Here is a 21,123-nt window from a genome sequence, read left to right as displayed (position 1 = left end):
GCGGGCTGGCAGCGTGTTCCCCCGGCCTCGTCCTCCCGGGCGGCCGTATCCTCCCGCTGCCCGCATCTCCATTGTTCCTGGTGTAAGGGAGGTGAAGTGTGCCGACTTGCGAAAATGTATTTAATTTAATTCAATATTTTGAGTAACCTTCTCCAAGTCTCCTCTCAGCTGTGCGGAGGAAGCTTTTGCAAGGGACCTCTCTCCAGCGTCGGGAGCTGCTAACAAGTGCCAGGCTGGAAGTGGTTGGGAGGGCAGGAGGGATCAGTAGGAGTTGAGGAGAAATTAGTTGGGCTTTAAACACTTTCACTCTTCATCATCTTTCCTCCCCCAATTCCTGCCAAACCTCAGCTGGGATGAGTGCAGCAATGTCTCTATTAAGTTGGCTCATAAAAAGGGAAGACGTTTCTGTTGCAAACGTAAATCATCTCTCCGATCTCTTAGATTTCATAAACTGTTCAGAGCAGCTGGAGGGCTTTTGCACAAGGATGAAGAAAAGTAGATATGTGAAATGCAGTGATCACAGCTTTAATCTTACTTTGAAAGTCTACTTGGAGCATGACCTATCTCTCTCGCTGCATACGTGTGACATTGTGGTCCAAGAAGTTTTAGATGGGAGAGATGTCTTATTTCTGATGAACAGCATCTTTGCCATTGGTACAAGGCAAATGACACAGGACCATAGTTTTTCTTTTGAATAGGATCTCCACTGCTCTGTTTATTTGCTGTACTTATTCACAAATTTCAGTAATACTTTACAGGCTGGCTAGGAATATGTACCTGGGCCTGTCACGCTTAAACATTTTGGAGTGCCTGGATCAGATTTCATCCTTGTACGTGGTACAACTTTTGCAGTCATTCTCCATGAGTTTGGTGAAGCATGCCTTGTGAAGGAAAAAGGTGGAAAAATAGTGCTAACTTGTACCACTTTTTGCAGGTGTTCTTATGCTGTACTCAGAATCAGACTAGATAAACCAATGGTCTGATCTAGACTTAAAATCCATACTGATATGTAAAAAGTTTGCATACCTTCAGGCAGTGTCAATTTTTTAGTGTTCCACTTCCAGTGTTTGGGATTTGTGTGTGTGTCCAGTGACAGCTGTCATCTGCAGAAGCTTTGGCTGTGCTGGGAAGCTTTAGAGCTTGTGAGGCCTGCTTTCCTGTGGATCTCATGGGATCTGCAGACTCCTGGTACAGCGTATGGACAGGTTCATAGGACGGGCAAGCAAACCCTGCTCTTGTTGCTGTAATTAAGGAAAACTCTACAAAATTAATTTTTCACTTGCACAGCTTACTGAAAATCAGTGTCATGGCTTTTCTTGATGAATACTCAGCTGAATGTACATGTGTGTTCAGTTCCGAAAAGTGTTTTCTTTGTAGTTGTTTCTGGATGTCTGCATGCCCTTCTTCCCCAAATATACATGTAGTTAGTCAGTGAGCTCATAACTGAATAAAGTTAAAAAAGATAAGGCTGAACTCTTGTATTCAGGCTGTCACGTGCACACACGTACTTTTTCTGTCTTCACTCCTCAGACTAAGGCCTGAGAGAACAGATGTATATGTAATCTATGTTTCTGTTATCGTCCTTCTTGTCCATGTGTGTTTAATTTCTACTGTATTGCAAACATACTCTTTTTATGGAAAATCCCTAATAGAATGAATTATGAAATCAAATCGTAAGTAGATAAATAGCTACCTGAAGAACCACAATGGTTAAAAAAATGGGAAGAAGAATTACTCAGAATGTGAAAAGTGATATTACAGGCTTAATTGTTCACCTCAAGGAACACGTACTTCTGTAATGTTATTGTGTAGCTTCTCAAAAGATGATTTGCCCTCTCAGTTCAGTGTATACAAGTTTATTTGTATGAGGATTTAAAGCTCTGTGGAGCATGCATGTGTTCTAGAGACAGTTGGCATTGTAAAACCATTGAGGTTAGAAGTTCTTACTTCCAGCTGAGAACTTCTGTGTACCAGTAATGTTAGAGCTGAACTACAGGAATACTAAGAAAATACTACTCAGTGAAATACAGTGACGATATATCTAAAAGAGTTTAACTCACTTCTAGATGGGTTCTTTGCACCACAGGTTTGATAATGTAAATTTGCAAATAGTTAGCGGATGGATTCAGGTAAAACATTTTAAAATTTACTAATGGGGAGGAAGGGTTTTGTTGTATTCTGGAATTTTGGAGAAAAGCAGAGTGGGATTGTCTTCTGTATCTGCTGCTAGAGATTTGTGATGTTTTTTGTGACTAAGATCTTTGTAGAGTCTTCCTCTGGTGAGTACTGCTATGTGGGCTGTTCTCCCGCTGTAAATATCACAAATAGAGACTTGTCTGTATGGACTAACTTGATGGAGTGGGCCTTAATCTATCAAAACCACTTTAAGTGTTTAGCATAATTTGGGATTACGTTTGATTTCATTTTGGCTCTAATATAAAATATATTTTTCTGTGTGAAGTAACAAAAGTTAAATAAGAAATAGTAATGTTGGTATAATGTCTTTGATAAGTAAACATACTGTTGTTACCCTAAACATGAAAATGAAGTGCCCAACTTTCTTGTCCGAATTTACTGTCTTGTATATTAAATTAATGGGACAAGGAATGAAAAGTAAATGCCATTGGAAATATTTTTTTACTTTGAAGACTCTTAAGTGGATCTAACAGAGAAATAGATATGTTTTATTTAAAATAAGTACTTTTTGTGCCTTTGCCTGGCATTTTAATGACAGTTGCCTTTCAAACCAGCATCATTTATGATGAAATAGATTCAAGCCTTCACCTTGCAGTCTGATCTGCATAACTGAGTGTTTAAAGACAAATGAAATCCCACAAAATCTCCATAGATGTAAGTAGACATGGGTGTCTGCTTCTGTCAGGTTGCAAGGCTTATGTGAAGGATCAGTACTGTGATTAACTTGCATTTTAATTTGTTTGGTTTTTTGACAAAAATACTTTTGGGAAAATAGTGTTCTTGGAGTACTGAGATTCATAAATTTTCTTGTTTTATTTTTTGACTTCTGTGTATTGGAATCAACACAGAAACCTTTGAACTAGTATTGAGTTTATACATTTAACTTACTGTTTTTTAACAGCTGAGACATAGCTATTGACAGGCCATATCAGCAAAACACAGCCATTGGCTATAATATATAGCTATACGCTAAGCACAAACTTCTGTCTAACAAAAGAAAATCCATTCAGGTTTTCATGAGATTTATTTTCATTTACACAAATGCTTAGTTACTTTATTTCAGTACTTTCCAGTGAAGTTAAAAACACAACTCCATCTGTTTAGCTCATTAGTACTCTATATACTTTTAAAATTTACATTTTTTCATCATCTACATAGAACAGAATGTTTTATACGTCAGCAATAATGCTGTAAACTACACAAATGACATGAGTTTAACCTATTTAACTTACAAATTGTCATACAAATTAAAATACAATAACATTTGTGAGTATTTGAATATTACATGTGATTAAATTGTCTTCCCCTGACTCCATATAGAGATATTTTTCATATATCGTTCAGCATGTTGGATAAAATATCTGGAAAAATCCATAATATGTTCCCACAGTACTTGATTATAAGTGTGTCCAAAGGGGAAATTTGGTGTCTTTTAGAAAGACTGTAGAAAGCACAACATGCAGAAGGGTTAGAATCTCCTGATAACTTCTTCCATACAGTCAGAAATTTATTTGGAGAGATAACATAGAGACTGATACGGCTTTTGCTTAGAAATAATTTTTAGTATACTCTTCTGATATTATCAGTGTGTTAATGTATTCAGGGCTATGATACCAAGAGGTAACAGTGTAAATACTGTAATATAGTTGATGTATTACTAATGGATATTACTTCATGATTTCATTGCACTTTGGAAAACAGCAAGACAGAGCTCTTTAATGGGGTATGTGTATTGGCCTGATCCTGCAATTGATATACTCTACTGGCATGTTAGTATTACAGTATCTGCATCTTGTCACAGTTTGTGCAAAAAACTTTAAAACAGTACTATCTAATTTTTCCCTTATGACTAGGATGACATTTTTATAAGTGCAGAATTAAACAGTCTGACAAAATGAAATTTGTGTGGGAAGAAGTTCCAACCTGCAAACAGCGGTAGGGTATAATTTATGAACAGCCTATCAAATATAAACTGTCTAGATCTCTTGCACTGGGGGAAAAAAAATAATCAACAAACCAAAAATCAAGGTGCCTGTAAAATGTCTGTAAAACAAAAAGATTTATTGATATAACGTGATATTACTAATGCATAAAGCTGTTGCAGTGTCTGTGTAAGTAAGCTTAGATATGAGGCTGATAAGCCTTCTGCTCTAAAATTGGATCTATAAGGTAAAAAAGATGCCCATTCATAAAGATTTTGACAAGTATCTTAATGTAATTGTAATAATTTTCCATAAAGTCTGTAATAACTTTTACTACTTATGTACCCCAAAATGGATATAAAAGACATCATTAGAAAGGTTTACAATGCCAGTAACATCATGAGCAGGTCATGTTACCTTAGTGCAGGAGGTGAAGTGAGAAATATTGATGCTGGGCAGATTTGACGTAGTCATATGTTCAATAGCAGTGTTTAAGAAAGGGGAAACGAACGTTGTTTTACACTCTCTGACTTTTAACTGCTACATGATTGCCCTGAAAATTTGTCAGGTTTCTTTTTTTCTGTTGTTGGGATTAGATTTGAACAAACAAGATGATGATATGCTTCTAAAAAGTATGTGTGCATATGTGTGTATATATGTATATGTAAAACACTTGTAGCATGTATTTATGATGATGTCTGGCCTAAAGCTCTAGTGATGGAGTATGAGAAATGTTCAGCACAAAATGAAGTTTATTTTGCCAAACAATAAGCAGCATATTATGCTGGTTAGCTGCCTGGCATGTAGCTGTGATCTGTAGTTTGCTGGGAAGAGGCAAAGCAAGTAAGCAGCATCTAAATTCACCGGCTTTCTGCAGGCTTCCTTTGGTAGTGAAAACTATTTAGTCTTACTTTCAACAAGTGAATCTGTAGTATTGCATTGCAAAGATTCTTCAGTTTTGTAAAGGGAGGGGAGAGGGAGCAAAATGAGTATTAAAGCCAAGAAATGAGTACATTTCATGGGATCCATGGATGATTTTTTAGTCTGTAAACATTATAACAGTCAGTATTTCCAGATGCAGTAGATGATTCCAGAGTTTCTCAAATAAGAGTACTCTGAAGGATATTATCATCTCTGAAGTATGATTCTCCTCTGATTTTGGCCACATACGCAGTGGTTCCTAAGATAGGTCACTGTTATATGCGAGTCTCTGTCAGGCAAAATATATGTAAGGGGGATGACAATTGTCAGGCTGCTAAGTTGGGTCATTCATAGCACTGAGCATTTATAGAGACAACAGTAACTGTATAAATAAATTTAAGAAATCTTCTCATTTTGTGTCCTTAAAGTTTCTTTTAACAAAGAAGTTCTTCATGAAAGATTAGTAAACTCAACTAACTCCCTTATTGCTAGAGTAATCTTACACGTCTTACCTTGAAGAAAATTTTTGTCATGACCACAGTAGATCAACTGCAGATGGAGGTGGTCAGTCCTCAGGGTACCAAGATATGATAGAATTATTTTAGACCACAATCACTTGCAGATTTTCTAGACATGTCCACGCAATATTGGTTTTCAACTTATGTTTTGACCTTATAACCATTTTTGGGGGTAAAATCTAGTGTGAAGGTGCACTGCGTGAATATTACTCTAACAATATCAAACAGAAAAGAATCATTCACATGGGAGAAAGACTGCTGTCATCCCACAAGGAGGAAAGCTTTATTAGGCTGCTGTTCTCAGGAACTTCCTCTGTCACTGGTGAACCTGACAGTTACACTCTGTGATGAATTTTCATCTGAGTCAGCAAAAAGATGTGAAAGTTATGTGATTGTCTTCTGGGGATCGGGAAAGTTGCTATTGTTAGGGGGTGTAAGGAAGTAAGGGAAAGCTACTTGGCTTTAATGTTGCTTTTTCCTGGTAGAGTTTATGAAGTTTTATTTTTAAATGATTCATAGAAAATAATTTTTATGTATTTAAAATGATCTTTTTATGATTACCAATTATTTATACCTGACATGAAATTAATGGATTGGGAGGGGGAATAAAATAGAGTTTCTAGAAAAAGAGTGTGCAGAGGATGATCATCCAGTTGTCACAGTATATTTCTTGAATATGTAGAATAGGTGGCAATTTGTAGACAAAGCCAGTGGGCTTGTTGTCTTAATCTGACAGTTAAAAGTAGATCATGCAAACCAGGCATGTTCTGGTGCCCGTTAGGAACCTACACTCAGTGTTATATACACTGTTTTGGATCAAATATAAGGCAGCTTTAAGTGTGCGATTACTGTCACTTTTCAACAAATAGCAATGTAAAAGCACAAACTGACAGAAAACCTAATCTCTCAATTCTTTGTATGACCTTGCAGTTTACTGTCTAGCGGGTCTTTGTGTTGTCCCTGATTTACATTCCTTACAAGTCACAGGACAGGCGTGGGGCTTTCCACAGTTGTGGTGGTGATGAGAGTATGGCTGCGTTATCCAGAAAGTGTGGAATCTGCTGTAGTTATGTGTTACATGCTTAAAATTTGCTGTAGCATTGGGCAACTCTTCATTTCTCGTCTTTGGTTGGACACAAGTTCAGCAAAGCGATCTTGGCTCCAGTACTTGCATCTTGGGTGCCTGAAATAGTTGCCCTGTTACCTATGGGACACATCTGTGCATTGAGGGAACTTGGGTGAGTGCGGCTGCATCTGGGTTTTTCTTTTACCAGAATCCTGTAAGAATATTTTCTTACTTTACAGGTTGATTTCCTGCTTGCTTAGTAATATGGGTTGTATTGAATGTATTTCACTAAGACTTGGCTTCGTCTTGAAGTTATTTGACTATGAGTTCTCAGATATTTCAGATCTGTTTGTGATGCTAGCTCTTAATTGTGGGCCTGTGAGTTAATGGCATCATGAACCTTCAAGATTTTTGTTCCTAATGATTATAGGAGTTATTATAAACATGAATCATATCTTTTGATCAATCTGAATTTCTGTTTTAGTGTATTCTGGCACTTAATTAGTGAGAATTAGCTGCAGGGTACCAAAGTCATTGAGGTAGAATCCAATTTCCACAATCTTTTTATTCAAAAGGGTACAATCCTGAGAAGTCTCAGTTTTATTTTTTGGATTACTTTCGATGTTAGTTAATGGGCCAGGATATCTCTCTTATTATTGCTCTTATAAAATGGCTTCTAGACATCTCATGTTTTGGCTTGCCTTGATCTGAAAACAGGCTTAAGTGCTTTAAAATTGTTTGAGAAATGTAAAACTGTAATGAGGAATAATCACCTTGGGGTATGTGATAGAAGTCAGCAAGATTCCTTGTTCATACCGTTCTCAGAGTACCAAGGTGAAGAGTTACTTGGAAGTTCGTGTTGGGGTTGTGAGTAGTCTTTTGAAGAGGATACACTGCAGAAGCACACTGGATTTAGTTGTTACTTGATTTGACTTTTTTTTTTTTTTTTTTTTTCTTTGTAGTGAGGATCAGCCAGATTAAAAAAGGCTGACTTACAATTCTGGAATTTTATGTAAGCGGGATAGGAAAAGTTCTTAGTTGATTTAATCTGACCACAAGTGTTGGTTATCAGTAGGGAGGTGGTGGATTTGTTGCAACAGTGTGAAAAAAAAATTCTAACTGTACAGAAGTGTACTCTTAAACAACTTCTTTGCTGTCTTGGCAAATTTACGTGGTCTGTAACATGCTTGTGTTCCAAGAGGGGGTTTTGAGAAAGTGACCTAGTTGCTCACTTCCATGAATTTAGAGTTTATTTCTACTCCTTCCCCCTTTGGCTGATTTAATACTGTCTTTAAATACTCACATGTGTCCGTTTCTGTGCTGATTCTTCTGCTTATTCTTGATGAAGATGCTTGATGCTGTTCTGATGCAGTTGTAGCAGAGTGCTAGTTAGGCCACAACAATCCCTGATTCCACTGATGAAAATTGCTCCTTGGTGCCCAGTTCATAATTGCTTGAATACTTTGAAGAACAGTGATAGATTTGTTTGTTTGTTTTTGTTCACTGTTCGTCAGTGGTCTCCCTAAGGGACCATTGCAAGATCCTCTGCTCCTTGTTTTTCATCATGCATTAAAGGAGAGAAAGGGCTACCACCAGAGCATGCTGTCTGAGATGCTGCTTCTAACGATACCTAAATCCTTGCAACTTCACTGTTTTTATAGTCTTACACAGCTGCTGTCTTTGAAGGGTCCAAACACCTTATGGAAATGTCTTGTGCGTTATGATTAGTAAGTGTTACCTGTGATTCTTTTGCTTTCCTCAGGGGATTATTATATGGGTTTATTTTATCCATCAACTGTGTTATGTGTGTGTTGCCTTGTGTTTATGTTAGCAAAAGTGAAGTAGGTATTTATGCACTTGAAGTAGTTTATTTTCTTTGTTTCATGTTTAGTTTTGTAATTTTTAGTTGCTGGGTGTATTAGTCTTGTGGAAGAGGCCCCTGAAAGGCCTTTACTTTTTTTGTAGGTAGGGTAGACCTATGGCATTTGAGGAGTGGAACACTCAACAGAGATCTATGTCTTTGAGCTGTAGGAAGGGCTTTTTCAGATCCTCTGGCCCAGACCAGTGGTGACTCTGAAAGATGGCCACTGAAAGTAACACTGTGATGTTTTAGAAACAATATAGAAAGCATAGGATTTGCTTGGTCGGTCTGCCATGAATCTTGTACTAAAGAGGTAATCATTGTATCATGTTAAGGACTAACTGGATTTTTTGAGGTTACTGTTCCATGTGTAGATGAAGGGTATGTTTGAAGCACAGCTGAAATGAAATAAATAGCTGTTAAAAATGAAGTTATACTGGGGTATGACACTGCCTCCTCAGCAGGTTTAAATGAGAAAATGTTCCCTGCCAGTATTGCCATGTGAAAAGTTAATCTGCAGAGAGCCAACGGTATTTTGCAGAATTTGTTTCTAGATGTTACACAGAATGTAATCTTACCCTGAATAAGTTTACTGTAATGAAGTTAGGGGAAAAATGTGTACTTAGTGCATGGAGATATCCTAAAATTGAAATTGCAATTTAGGAGAATGATTCGTATATTCTAAAACACTTGCATTGCCCTTACAATTGCCCCTGAGAGCCTATGTTGAAATAATGCTTTTGAATACTGAAGTAAGATCTAGAAATACTGTCTGTGCTCTGAAAGATCTGTTTTGTATCGTTATTCATGTCCTTCTCACCTATGGTTTAGATTAGTGTTAGTATTTTCCTGAAAGTTTTCCTGATGCTGTCATGTATGTAAATGAGAGATGTCTTCCAGAATCTCTGAGGCAGCTTTTGCTGTTAACTTCAAGATTTTTTGATGAAAACCTTCTTGATTATACTTCCATTAGCTTATTGTGTATTGTTATTTAGTCTACATGGATGTATAAAGTAATTGGCTTGAATTTTTCTGTAATTACAATTTTTCTTCAATATGTGAAGATGACCTTTTAGAAAACAATAAAACTGAAGTAAATATATTACAGGCAAGAAAAGCATGCTTTTAAAAGAACAGTTTTAGGTATAAGTCAAGCACGCAAACATTAAAATTGCAGCATTGAGCTTTACCTATGCCACCTTAATTTTACCATCCTTACTATATTACTAATATATTGTACCTTAATATTATGTGGTAGTCTTTTGTGATACATGAACACAGTGTTTCCCCACATAGAAGCCCCTACCTTTTGGAATGTACAGGATACTTGCTGCTCATTGAATAAGCAGCTGCCCTGTAATTTGCTTTCTTCTTGTTGCATAACGTGTGCTCTCTTACTGTGCTCTGCTTAATCCTGCTCTGAAGGCAGAAGGAATATATTTCATTGTGAAATTTCTGTAACAGTTACCGGTACGCTTGTGAGGCCCTCATAGATGGTTCCTACTGCTCTCGTCACACCTAAATCTTAGGTGGGTCATTGCCGCTGTTTTGGAGACAAGGAAGTGGAAATATGGGGTGGGGAATGATTTGCCAAGATAACAGATTTGCCCAACAGCAGTGGCAGGGAAAAGAAGCCAAATCTCTTACAGTTCTGTTACAACATCATGGTGGTAACCAGTGTTTCTCTCTTCAGTCTTACTGTCGGGCTTGCCTTTTCTTGATGACAGTCCTACATCTATGTGCCCCCATTCCTCTAGTGATTTTCCACCGAAGTGGCTACTCTGTTAGCTGGGAACCTACTGGTTGGTTCTGCTTTTTGATCAGTGTTTAGGTCCCAGGAGAGGCCAGACCCCTCTTGCCCACCTTTTCACAGTGGTTACCTAAGTAACTGGTGTGGGCTTACCTTTCCATCTAACGTGTGCCACCTTCTCCCCTCAGGAGCTGTGCTGGCCGCAGGAACAAGAGCATTATGAACTGATTAGTTCACCCTTGTGACCTATACTTTGAACATTGCTTATTATTACAAGTGTTTTACTATGCCTCAGGGAAAGGAAATGGATATTTCTTATTTTATGGCTGGAGAATTGATGCCTGGGAGTAAGATGAAAATTTGTGTTTAGTGTGGATGTCCAATGAGCTCTTTAAGAGCTCTTTTTTAAAAAAAAACCAAACAAACCAAACATTGCATTTGTCTTTGTATTTTCAGAGTATTGCTGTCATTGATTTAATTGCAGCCTTGAGTACTCAGCATTTAGTGTAAATCTGACCCAAATGTGTCAGGGTAAGCACTCAGAAAATGAGGAAAGTATAATTAATGATCACCTGCTTTTTAAAAAAAGTTTGATAGAAATGGCATGTGTAGACTTGTGTAAGATCTCTGGCAGGATCGAGGATAGGATCCTATTTTGCAGGATAGCATTCAACTGCTTAAATGTTTGTGACTTTCTTTTCCTGCTCTCTGTGACTCGTTTATACATGTTTCAGCCCTTGCAACAAATGGAGCAAGGATATTATAAACTATCTTACTAGTTTCACCTATTTCTATGGAGCAGTTCCATCCAGCGTGCTGAAGGAAACAACGGTTTGTAGAAAAGGACACATAGACAGACACAAACATGATTTTTTTATTAAAAAAAAAAAAAAATATCACAGTGCCAATATGCTAGAGAGGCCAATTATGATGAACCAAGGTACCTTAGTTGTGGTAGCTTCTGAAACTTCTGTCTGTTTTCATGCAACTTCTTGTTTTCTCTCAGAGGTTTTAGTGTATAATGTTTTAGGAATTTTTTGAAAGGCAATCTGGAAAGAAATACCAGAAATTCTGTTATACATACATGTATGCAGTCCTTTGCCATTTGGGCCAGTAGGGTAACTGATAGCAACAGCAGGCTGTCATCTTCTGTAAAACAACGCTAGCATAGTGCTAGTGATGAGGAGAGATACTTCACAGATACTTGGAGATAGTAGAGGAGTGGCGAGACCCAAGGAATTTGAGGGCTTGTAAAAAAAAAATAATCACAGTTTTTAAGAAGCAACATATTTTTCTTTTCCATTTCTTTTCAAGGTGAAATAGATGAGATGAGCTGAGGCAGTTAGGCTGTGAGTGCTGAACAGGAAAGGGCCCACTCTTGCACCCTGTTTTGAGCTGCTTCTGACACACAGTCTTTATGATAAATCAAATCAGAGAGTTAACCTGGCAGAAAATTAATAACTGGAAAAAAAAATGCCAGGTTAGTGGAGTGTATAAACCAGTATGTCTTTATATGAATATCAGAGTAGGCACAAAAGCTAGAGTGGACTCTCGCATTTCGAAGGAGGGAGCAGGATTGCCCCTTTCAGTGACTGGTAGATTGGCTCGGCTTTGTCATGTAACTGCACTGTTATCAAAATCAAATGAAAAAATGTTTGAAAAATTACTTGAAATATTTTTACAAAGATTCAGCTTGAGGCATGCATGTGATACATGAAAATTAACAAAATTTTAACCAGTTGGGCTGAAGTTAGAAATTACTAAAAGTACTCAGAAGATGCTGGGTGGCCTTAGTTACGTGTAGTGCTTTCTTTCCTGCGGATAAATTTCTTTGGAAGTCTCCAGAGCGCCTGAGTTTCATAGGGTAAGGGCAGAAATTCTGCATTGTTCTTTCGAGGTCAACTATACAGTGGTACAAATTTCCATACAAATTCTCAAAATTAACTATTTCCTAGTAGTTTATAATTTAATGCCACAAAATCAGTGGGCTTTTTTTCCAGATAAAAAGTAACGTTGCCTATGATTTTTGGAATATTTAAAGGATGTTTGCTATTCTGCTGACATACCTGTGGATTTTGACATGTGACTGTGGCTTTGTTAGTGTAGTATTGAAAGCTTTCTGAATCGCACGTTTGATATCAGAATATGGTTATGCTGGTGATGATCTAATACTGATTTTTAGGATAAGCAAGGTGGCAAAGATTTTCACGCATGGATAATTTTATGCACGATAAGTAGATTTTCTGTGAGTAATCCTGTTGATTGTAATAGGACTATTCACAACTCAGTATGAATGTGAATCTTTGTGGGATCAGGCCCTGTACTGGCATGTGTTCAGCAACATGGAGCATTTAGAAATAACTGTGCAACAAGTCTTAAGAGTGTTTGTATCGTATGTCACATTTTAGAATGTGTTAATTTTATGATCTGTGAACCTTTTCACAATGATTTATGTTTGATTACTTTCTTCTTGCAAGTCAACACATTTTAATTAATTCTTACAAACACTTGTGTGTTAATTTCAAAATCTTTCTTTTAGCTATGACTTCTTTTTCTGAGTAGGGAGAAGAGATAATTTTATATAATGTTCTTTATTTAGAACCATTAAGTAGGGTATTATTTTTTGCTTTCCAAGCTTCTGCAGTATGTGAAATATTGAACTTTTGGTATTGTGAAAACTAGCTGTGTTTCCTTTTATGTTGGACTATATCCATATTTTAATAGTGCCAATAAATATATTTTCTGCTGTGAAAATACTCAACATGTTTCATGGTCTGATAGGGTTTCTAAGTGCATGTTAGAAACTTGTCAAGTTCTAATTTTTTTCTTTCTTTTGGAGAGGATTGCGTTGATGGCAGTTTTATTCATGGTAATGCTTAAACAGAAGTAGTTTTAAATATGCTATTAAGCCATGTTGCTATCTCTTTTTTCATTAGCATTAGGAATTGCAGAATTATTTGACTTTTATACTTCCTTTAGGAAAAAAGCATTTGAGAATGTAGATACACGTTTTTCCCCGATCTAAATTTGGCATAGCTGTTTGGTGTGTCTGCGTGGCAGCTGTAACTTATTTGTTTGTGTGCGTGCATTGCATTTGTGGAGCGGTTTCACAGTATGCTTTAATCTAACTGTTGACCACTGCTGAAAGAAGCGGTCCTTTTCTCTCCTCTCTGCTTCTTCACTTGTCTATCTCCCGTACCGCCTGATGGCACGGGCCCACAGATCCAGAGGGAACCTAATGGCTTTGCTGGTGGGTATGTTTTTGTCCAGCTCTCTTCCTTCTTAGTTGCACAATGCTGTGCTGAACCCAGTGAAAGCAACAAGAAGGTCTAACTGGGGAAGGGTGTAGGGCACTCCCCCTTTGGGCAGGTAACCCATGTGTCAGATTGTTTCTTGCAAACGTGTCATTGTGAGTTGGGTCGACTTTTTCTAAATAAGGGAACACACCAAATGTCCCATTGGAATGGCCTTTTGGTTGTTTGTTTCCCTGTCTGAATTTCATACAGGATATATTTTAATCTTCACTTTCTGATAGAAGAATGTGAACCTCTCTTGGCACGGTAGCTATCAGTTGTAGTTGATTTTATAGAAATTGTCTACCTAGAAAAGGTTTACTAGTTGTAATAGTAAAACTATTCTGATTGTATAGTGATTGGCTTTTTAAAATTTAGAATGAACTTTTCCAAAGTGAATTATACTAAATAGGGAAGGAAAAAAAAAAATCAATTCTATACTAGAATAGGAATGTGCACTTAGGGAGTTTTGTAGATTTATATATGCTACATTAATTTAAGTTTACAGTTTAGCACAAATCATTGTAGTATGACCATAGAGATGAGCCCTAAGAAGCAAAATATGCTTAGGGGTTTCCACAGATTGCCTTTGTAAAGATTGATTGTATGTACATTTTGCACTAGCAGCCTTTATACGGTTTGTTGTTTGGGCCCTACATGCACTCATTCTTCCAAAGGCTGTTGTGGAAGCAAGGATGTGGTAGGAATGTGCTGAGGTACATAATCTGTAGCTTCTTGTATTTGTTCATTAGGAAGTTTTCCTTGCCTTACCTTAAATGAAAACACACTTCCCAAAATGTGGAACTAAAATAATATCATTGGGCTACTTCCAGTGTAAGGTCACGCTGAAACCTTTTAGTACCTTGAATTGAGCTCAGTCTTAGTTTTTGTGAGGGGAATCTCGGAGGTAGATGTTTTCATCAGAATGGTATCGAGTTGCTAAAGGCATGGTAGAATTGCTGTTGTGCATCCTGGCTCTTGTGTTTGGGTCGTTGAATCTTAGAAAATATGGTCAAAGGGAGTTTATGGCTATATATGGAAGTAATATTTCTGTCTCAAGTCTTTGTTAGAATCCTTCAGAAGGAGCTAAGATTTAACCCAGAAAAATAATTAAATTCTAACAAACTTTCTTTTCCTGTTTCCCTCAATCTTCTTTCATTCCATTTTGCCTTGGGAAAACAGGGAGAAGTTAATATATGAAAGAAGTGGAGTGGGATGTGGATGTAGAAAGTAGCAAATCCTGCTTTTTAACTCATAAAAAAAAATTAGAAGTCCTAAAACAACAAAGACTTTTGCAGGAAACTGTTTACAAATAGAAAAAGTCCATCTTACTGTAAAAAACAGAGCAAAAACATTAAATTAGTTCTGTTCTACAAATAGATATTAAAATGCAGATGATTTTCACATTTTGTCTATCTATTATTAATCCTTAAGCGTATTTTCTTTTTTCATCTTTCATAAATAATCTTTTAAATCCTAACTACAGAAACTCCACCCAGTACTGCACATGTGAATTTGATTTTTAAAGAGAACCCAATTAGTATCTCTGGGTACTCAGTCATTAAATTACTACTTGCTTAAGAAAAGAAGGGAGAAGACAGAATAACCCTTACTCACCATCAGTCGAAGTGGAGAAAAAGCTGGACCATGTGCTGTATTCCGGTGGCTAACAAGTTTTGCCACTTCACTTCAGGGTCTCTGTTCAGCTTTAATTCATAGCAGCCACCGTCCCAGCAGACTTTTAAAATCCATTAATGTTTTCTTTTGATTGTATTTTAATTTTTGATTCTGAATTGGAAAGGTCATCACGCTTTTCATTTAGTATGTTTTTGTTTAAATGGCTGTTTCTTTAATTAGGAATATTGTCTTTACCACTTAGCTCTCCCAACTTACTGCACCGCTAATCTTTGGAAAAACTGATGTCAGGGTTACTGAAATGAATAGTTCTGAAGTACTGCCGTAGGGTTTGGCGTAGCAGCCGTTTTTGAAATGAAGCAACATGGTTCACTGGCTGTGGATGTTCTACAAGCAGCTGTGGAGCACTGTGTGAAAAGACAAGGTGCTGGGATGATCCTGTGGGATCTTTTCTGTACAGTCCCTCCCCTTCCCCTCTTTCCTCCCTCAAAATGTGTGCATACCCAGGAAGCTCTGCCTGTAACTGTCTCTTGTAAAATACTTTGCATAGAGTAAAGGCTTGGAGAACCTCTACTGAGCAAAATGAATACTTCAGAGGTTTTGTTGACAGCTCTTTTTCTGTCAGTGTATAGAGAAATTATATATTCAAAGAAAAATCATGAGATTATTTGGTGAAGCTTAATAGATGTTCTGAAATTCCATGGAAAACTTCTCTGCAATAAGGATGGCGATGTCTTATGCCAAGAAACGTGCTTATGCGTGTGTTAGTATGTGGTTTGTATTAATGTAACTTCCCTCAAGGTAATCTCGAAGTAAGTTGATTTTTATTTCACAGGTGCATCTTGCACTTAAAATATTTATTTAATCTTTGCAGGCTTGATAAAGTGAGCTTGTTTGAATGCTTTTAACTTACATTTTCTTTATCACACTGTCATTCTTCGAGAACGCTTCTCTTCATCTTCAATTTAAATGATAGGATTCCTTTTATGTGAGCCAAAAAGTGTCAGTTGACAAATTACACCTGTTTTACTGAATTGATTGCAATTGGGATGCTTGTTGTTTGGATTAATAGCTTATTTTTGTTTGTGGTTTTTCATTTTAAAACAGTACCTGCATGTCATATAACTTACATTGTGTTTCATCACTTAGGGTATGCAGACTAACACTATGATTATTTTTCTATGAAAAGCCAGATGTTTGAAAGCCTGATTTAATAAGTGGTACACTCACTGTACCGGCTTTCGATATGACTCAAGATCATGACTGGAAAACAACTTCAGTGCTTTCGGTTGCATGACTCTGCTAACCCTACTAGTCAGGGTGAGAAAGAAAAAGTTTCCATATCCTTGGCAATTGAGAGAACTAACAAGACCACTAAATAGCAGTACACCTCTAGCCTGCCTTCTGGGCAGCTGCTGTATCTCGCCAGCTGTCCTAAGATTCTGCATGTCACAAGTCTTCCCACCTCTGTTGGTGAGAGTAGCAGGCTCTTCTCCACTGTTAAACACTCAGTCTCTCTATCTGCATTTGCCTGCCTACCTTCCTGCCAGGAAATAGCTTTAAATCCAGGATTTCCATAATTCCTACCTAATTCAGAGTGGTATGGCAGTATCCTCCATGTGGAACAACCTTCTGTGCTGTTTTCATCAGTGGCTTGAGCAGACAGATTAGGGCCACTGTGTTCTCACACTTGATGCTGTTTGTTCTCCCTTGAATGTGGTTCAGCATCTTGAGTTCTTGTGTTCCAGTACCTGTCCATGTCATTCCTCTTATGCTTATGGTGTTGTATTTCTGTAGCGTGGAAGAAAACCATAGTGAGTGACAATCTGTGTGAGATGTACCCTGAGTATGGATTAACTTGAGATAAAGGCTGAAATGAATAAATATATCTACCTGTTTTGCTTGGAGTCTGTCTTTCAAGCTATGTATTTAAAATGCCCTACCTAAGAAATCAGTCTCAACCTTGGATCTTTTGTGCCATCTCTTATCAAATAATGGCTCCATGGGAGACAGATTCTTAAGAACTTCAGTTCCTTCTCACATTCCTTACAGGATATTCCACACTGATAAGATGATAAATTCATCCTCATTTTCTTCTTTTAGGATGTTGTTGCAAGATCTCTCTGGGAGATCTGCACTGGTGGAAAAAATACAGCCTTAGTGCTGTGCCAGGTTTTGTTGTTGTTGTTGTTTGTTTATTTGTGTTATTGCTGAGAAACTATCGGTATGGTTTCCCAGTTACCTCCAAAAAATAATTCATGGATTATATAATGTCTGCAGGTGGCTGCATGGCGTACTGGACATGCGTTTTCCCTTGAAGACATGTGAAATCTCACTCTCTTACTGTAGAGTGGACTAACTTGGGAGTAAGCTTGTCACCTAGCACTGCCTGAGCTCATTCAAGGCATTAAGGAATTGTTGTCTGTATTTGAAGACAGATGCTGTGAAAATCAAGAGTAAGATTTCAAACTTCTTTATGTTAGAATTACACAACAACAAAAAAAGGACAAATTGCAAGCATGAATGTTCTGAACAGAAATTTTCCCAATGTTCTCCTCCTATCACAGGCTTTTTTTGGTCCCTAGAATGTGGTTTTTATGTAGGAAGGAAGAATATTAAAAATTTTGATGACATTCTCATATATAAACAGGTTTAGCTTGGTGACTCTGTCCTCCTGACTTCCAGCAGAGGAAGGCTTACTGAAAAAAAATAATCTAAATGACTGAAAAGCTTCTGTCTTTGGCATGCCTCTTAAATATTTGAAACTCCTCCAGACTATCCTGTCTGTCAGCCTTTCTGTGATATATTCAGAAATTTAGAACCTTTCACAATAGAGAGTAGGGACAAATGTTCTTTCACTTTCGAGCTATACAACATTAGTTGCTACCAGAAGGTGTTAATGGGCTGCCTTTTTTATTTGTTGGGGTGTGTGGTGGGTTGGTTTGTTACTTTGTTTATTTGTTTTTTTAAGAAATTGAGCGAATTTTACTTTCAGAAGGTTAAGAAATAATAGCAGGATTTGAAACAAAGTATCATGCAGGAGAACTTAGAGATCTTTTTCAATTGTTGTGGCTTGCATTTCTACCAAGTACTCTAGGATCTCACCTGAAGAATTTTTTCGATTTACGATTTATTTTGTAAACTCAGTGTAGTTTGGTATAAACACTATTTCAGATGTTTAAGATACATCGAGAATTTTCAAAATATTTTCCTGGTGAAGAAAATTATTTGGAAAGTGATCAAATGGATCAAACTGAAAATTGAAATTTAAACACTTTACGTACATTTGTTTGGTCCAGTCTTTCTGGATGTCAGCAGGCTGTTAAATTGGCAGGGGGTTATAGTGGTGCAGTTCTGCAGGGTGATGGCCTTGCCGATTCTAAGCAGAGACTTGATTTCTTTGGTTATGAGTTGTCATCAAGAGCGGCAGGGAAAGCAGCATAGCCAACTTTAATGGAGATGGAGCCTTTCACCATGCTGCACTCTTAGGGGGACAGAATCTGAAGCTGATGACTAGCAGTATACCAACACTACATCTGTGTCATAATTCTGAATGCATCAAAATCAAAGGTGCTGATGCTGTCATAGTACTCCTCAAGACAGCCGTCTTGTGCTTTGACTAGGCCTGCCATGTGCTGTCCAACTCCACTGTGCCTCTGCTCCCATCCCTGGGTCTGGCTATAGCCTTTGTATAGCCTTTGCCCTCCAGCTGTGGGAAGACAGAGGGATGGAGGAAGGATGTCTGCCTGTCTGTCTGTGTCTGAAGGAGCAGACCAGAGCACTGTGGAATAGGGTAGGAGTTATCGGCCTGGGGAACAGGGTGAAGGAGGCTGACTGCTGTAACTGAACATCCAGTATACCAAGGAGAAGAGTCGTCTTAGGACTGTCTTGCATATATAATAATAAGTAGAATAAGAAGATGCTGCCAATTCCAGCTTCACAAAAGCCTGCTGCCCCATGTTTAAAAACAATTAATAATGTCATAACACTTGTTGGTATATTATAATTTTATATCTATCTATGTACCATAAGTCAATGTAATGGCATTGCTATTCATGACTGGAATTCATATTTCCTCACTAATGCTCCTGCTTAGTGGGTGTGGCAGTGAATGCCTTTTTTATAAACAGATTTGACTTCTCTATAGTCTTTATTTGACATATACCTTTAGCCAGAAAGTTGTGTTTTCACAGAATCATAGAATAGTTTGGGTTGGAAAGGACCTTTAAAGGCCATCTAGTCCAACCCCTCTGCAATGAGCAGGGACATCTTCAACTAGATCAGGTTACTCAGAGCCCTGTCCCACCTCGCCTTGAACGTTTCCAGGGATGGGGCATCTGCCACCTCTCTGGGCAACCTGTTCCAGTGTTTCACCACCCTCACAGTGAAGAATTTTTTCCTTATCTCTAGTCTAAATCCACCCTCTTTTAGTTTAAAACCATTACCCCATGTCTTATTGCAACAGGCCGTACTAAAAAGTCTGTCCCCATCTTTCTTATAAGCCCCCTTTAAGTATTGAAAGGCCACAGTAAAGTCTTCCTGGAGCCTCCTCTTCTCCAGGCTGAACAACCCCAACTCCCTCAGCCTGTCTTCTCAGGAGAGGTGCTCCAGCCCTTGAATGATCTTCATGGCCTCCTCTGGGCTCACTCCAACAGCTTAATGTCCTTCTTGTGTTGGGGACCCCAGAACTGAAGGCAGTACTGCGAGGGGGGTCTCACCAGAGCGGAGTAGAGGGGGAGAATCCCCTCCCTCGACCTGCTGGCCACACTGCTTGTGATGCAGCCCAGTTTTCTCTCATTTGTAGATATTAAGATGTTCTAGCATCAAGAGCATGCCCTGGGGTAGCAGCAGTGAAAGGGCGCTTAAAGGACAAGGAAGTAGGGAGAACAGGACCAATATGAAAGAGGCATTTGTAAAAGAGAGTCAAAATGGAAAAAACAGAACAGAATAAAAAGGGCACACAGGAAAAAAAGAACCATTTTCTAAGGAATGAGAAAGAGGAATTAGCTGTCATTTAGTTACCAGAATTTTGCCAGTAATCAGAAGGCACTTGGATTTCAAATTTTTTATTTGAAAGTGTTCAATTGTGTACACATGCATGTATGTGAAAGGAGAATCTTTTCATGTTGAACCAAGATATCCAACTTTTTGCTTTTATTCAGATATCAGTTTTAGGAATGCATGTGTGTATGTTGAGTACTGACTGAGTTCTCCTAAAATGTTTTTAAGTAAAAAATTTTAAACAAGAGCACCAATTTTAGATGTTTACTATTAAAACTTTCTTTGTAGGTTATTGCACTTAAGAATGAACATTGAAGACAAGCTGGGAGGATTATTTCTTAAATGTGGTGGCATAGACCAGATGCAGTCATCCAGGGCTATGGTAGGGATGGGTGCAGTATCTGACCAGTCTGGAGTATCGGGAGAACGGCAAGAGGCAGTGCTTCAAGATCGGACTATGGCACACCAAGAAATTCTTGCAACAGATGAAGTGTTACAGGAAAGTGAACTTCGACAGCAAGAGATGATTTCACATGATGAACTCATGGTCCATGAGGAGACGGTAAAAAATGATGATGACATGGATACGCAAGATAGACTTCCTCAAGGGCTGCAGTATGCTGTTAATGTCCCTGTAAGCAATTTCTTTGTGAAATATTGGAGAAGTTACTAGGAAGCTTGATCTGGTAGTCTAATCCTACTCTGGCAAGAGCCTATTAATTGCTTGTTTGGATTTCGATTATCAAAATATTTATGAATGGATGCTGTTTATGAAAATGTCATTTGCCTCTGGCTGTGGATAAATTTTGCCAATTAAGTATAATCTTTAAGTATCTGTTTTATAAACATTTTATAAGCAGGCTGTTACCATAGAATTAATGCGTTAAAGTGTGCTCTTTTAATTATATTTAATGTTCAAGGGTAACTACAAACCAGAATAAATAGCGTTATTAAAGGGTG

The 21,123-nt window shown here is 37.8% G+C and overlaps 1 protein-coding gene across 1 annotated transcript in view; it reads left to right on the top strand.

The window, feature by feature from the left end:
- The first annotated feature begins 3,885 nt into the window (after positions 1-3,885).
- The window catches only part of ZNF148 (zinc finger protein 148), a 31,183-nt gene continuing 13,945 nt past the window's right edge, over positions 3,886-21,123 (top strand). Inside the window, exons 1-2 of the mRNA XM_009698626.1 lie at positions 3,886-3,965; positions 20,452-20,797. Of these exons, the coding sequence (XP_009696928.1) occupies positions 3,922-3,965; positions 20,452-20,797 (390 nt within the window). The 5' untranslated portion in view covers positions 3,886-3,921. The remainder of the gene's footprint in view (positions 3,966-20,451; positions 20,798-21,123) is intronic.

This window comes from Cariama cristata, unplaced genomic scaffold (assembly GCF_000690535.1).
Source record: "Cariama cristata isolate BGI_N322 unplaced genomic scaffold, ASM69053v1 scaffold29340, whole genome shotgun sequence".
Taxonomy (NCBI): Eukaryota; Metazoa; Chordata; class Aves; order Cariamiformes; family Cariamidae; genus Cariama; species Cariama cristata.
Note: the sequence above shows the minus strand (reverse complement) of the source record. Positions and strands in the feature narration are given on the sequence as shown.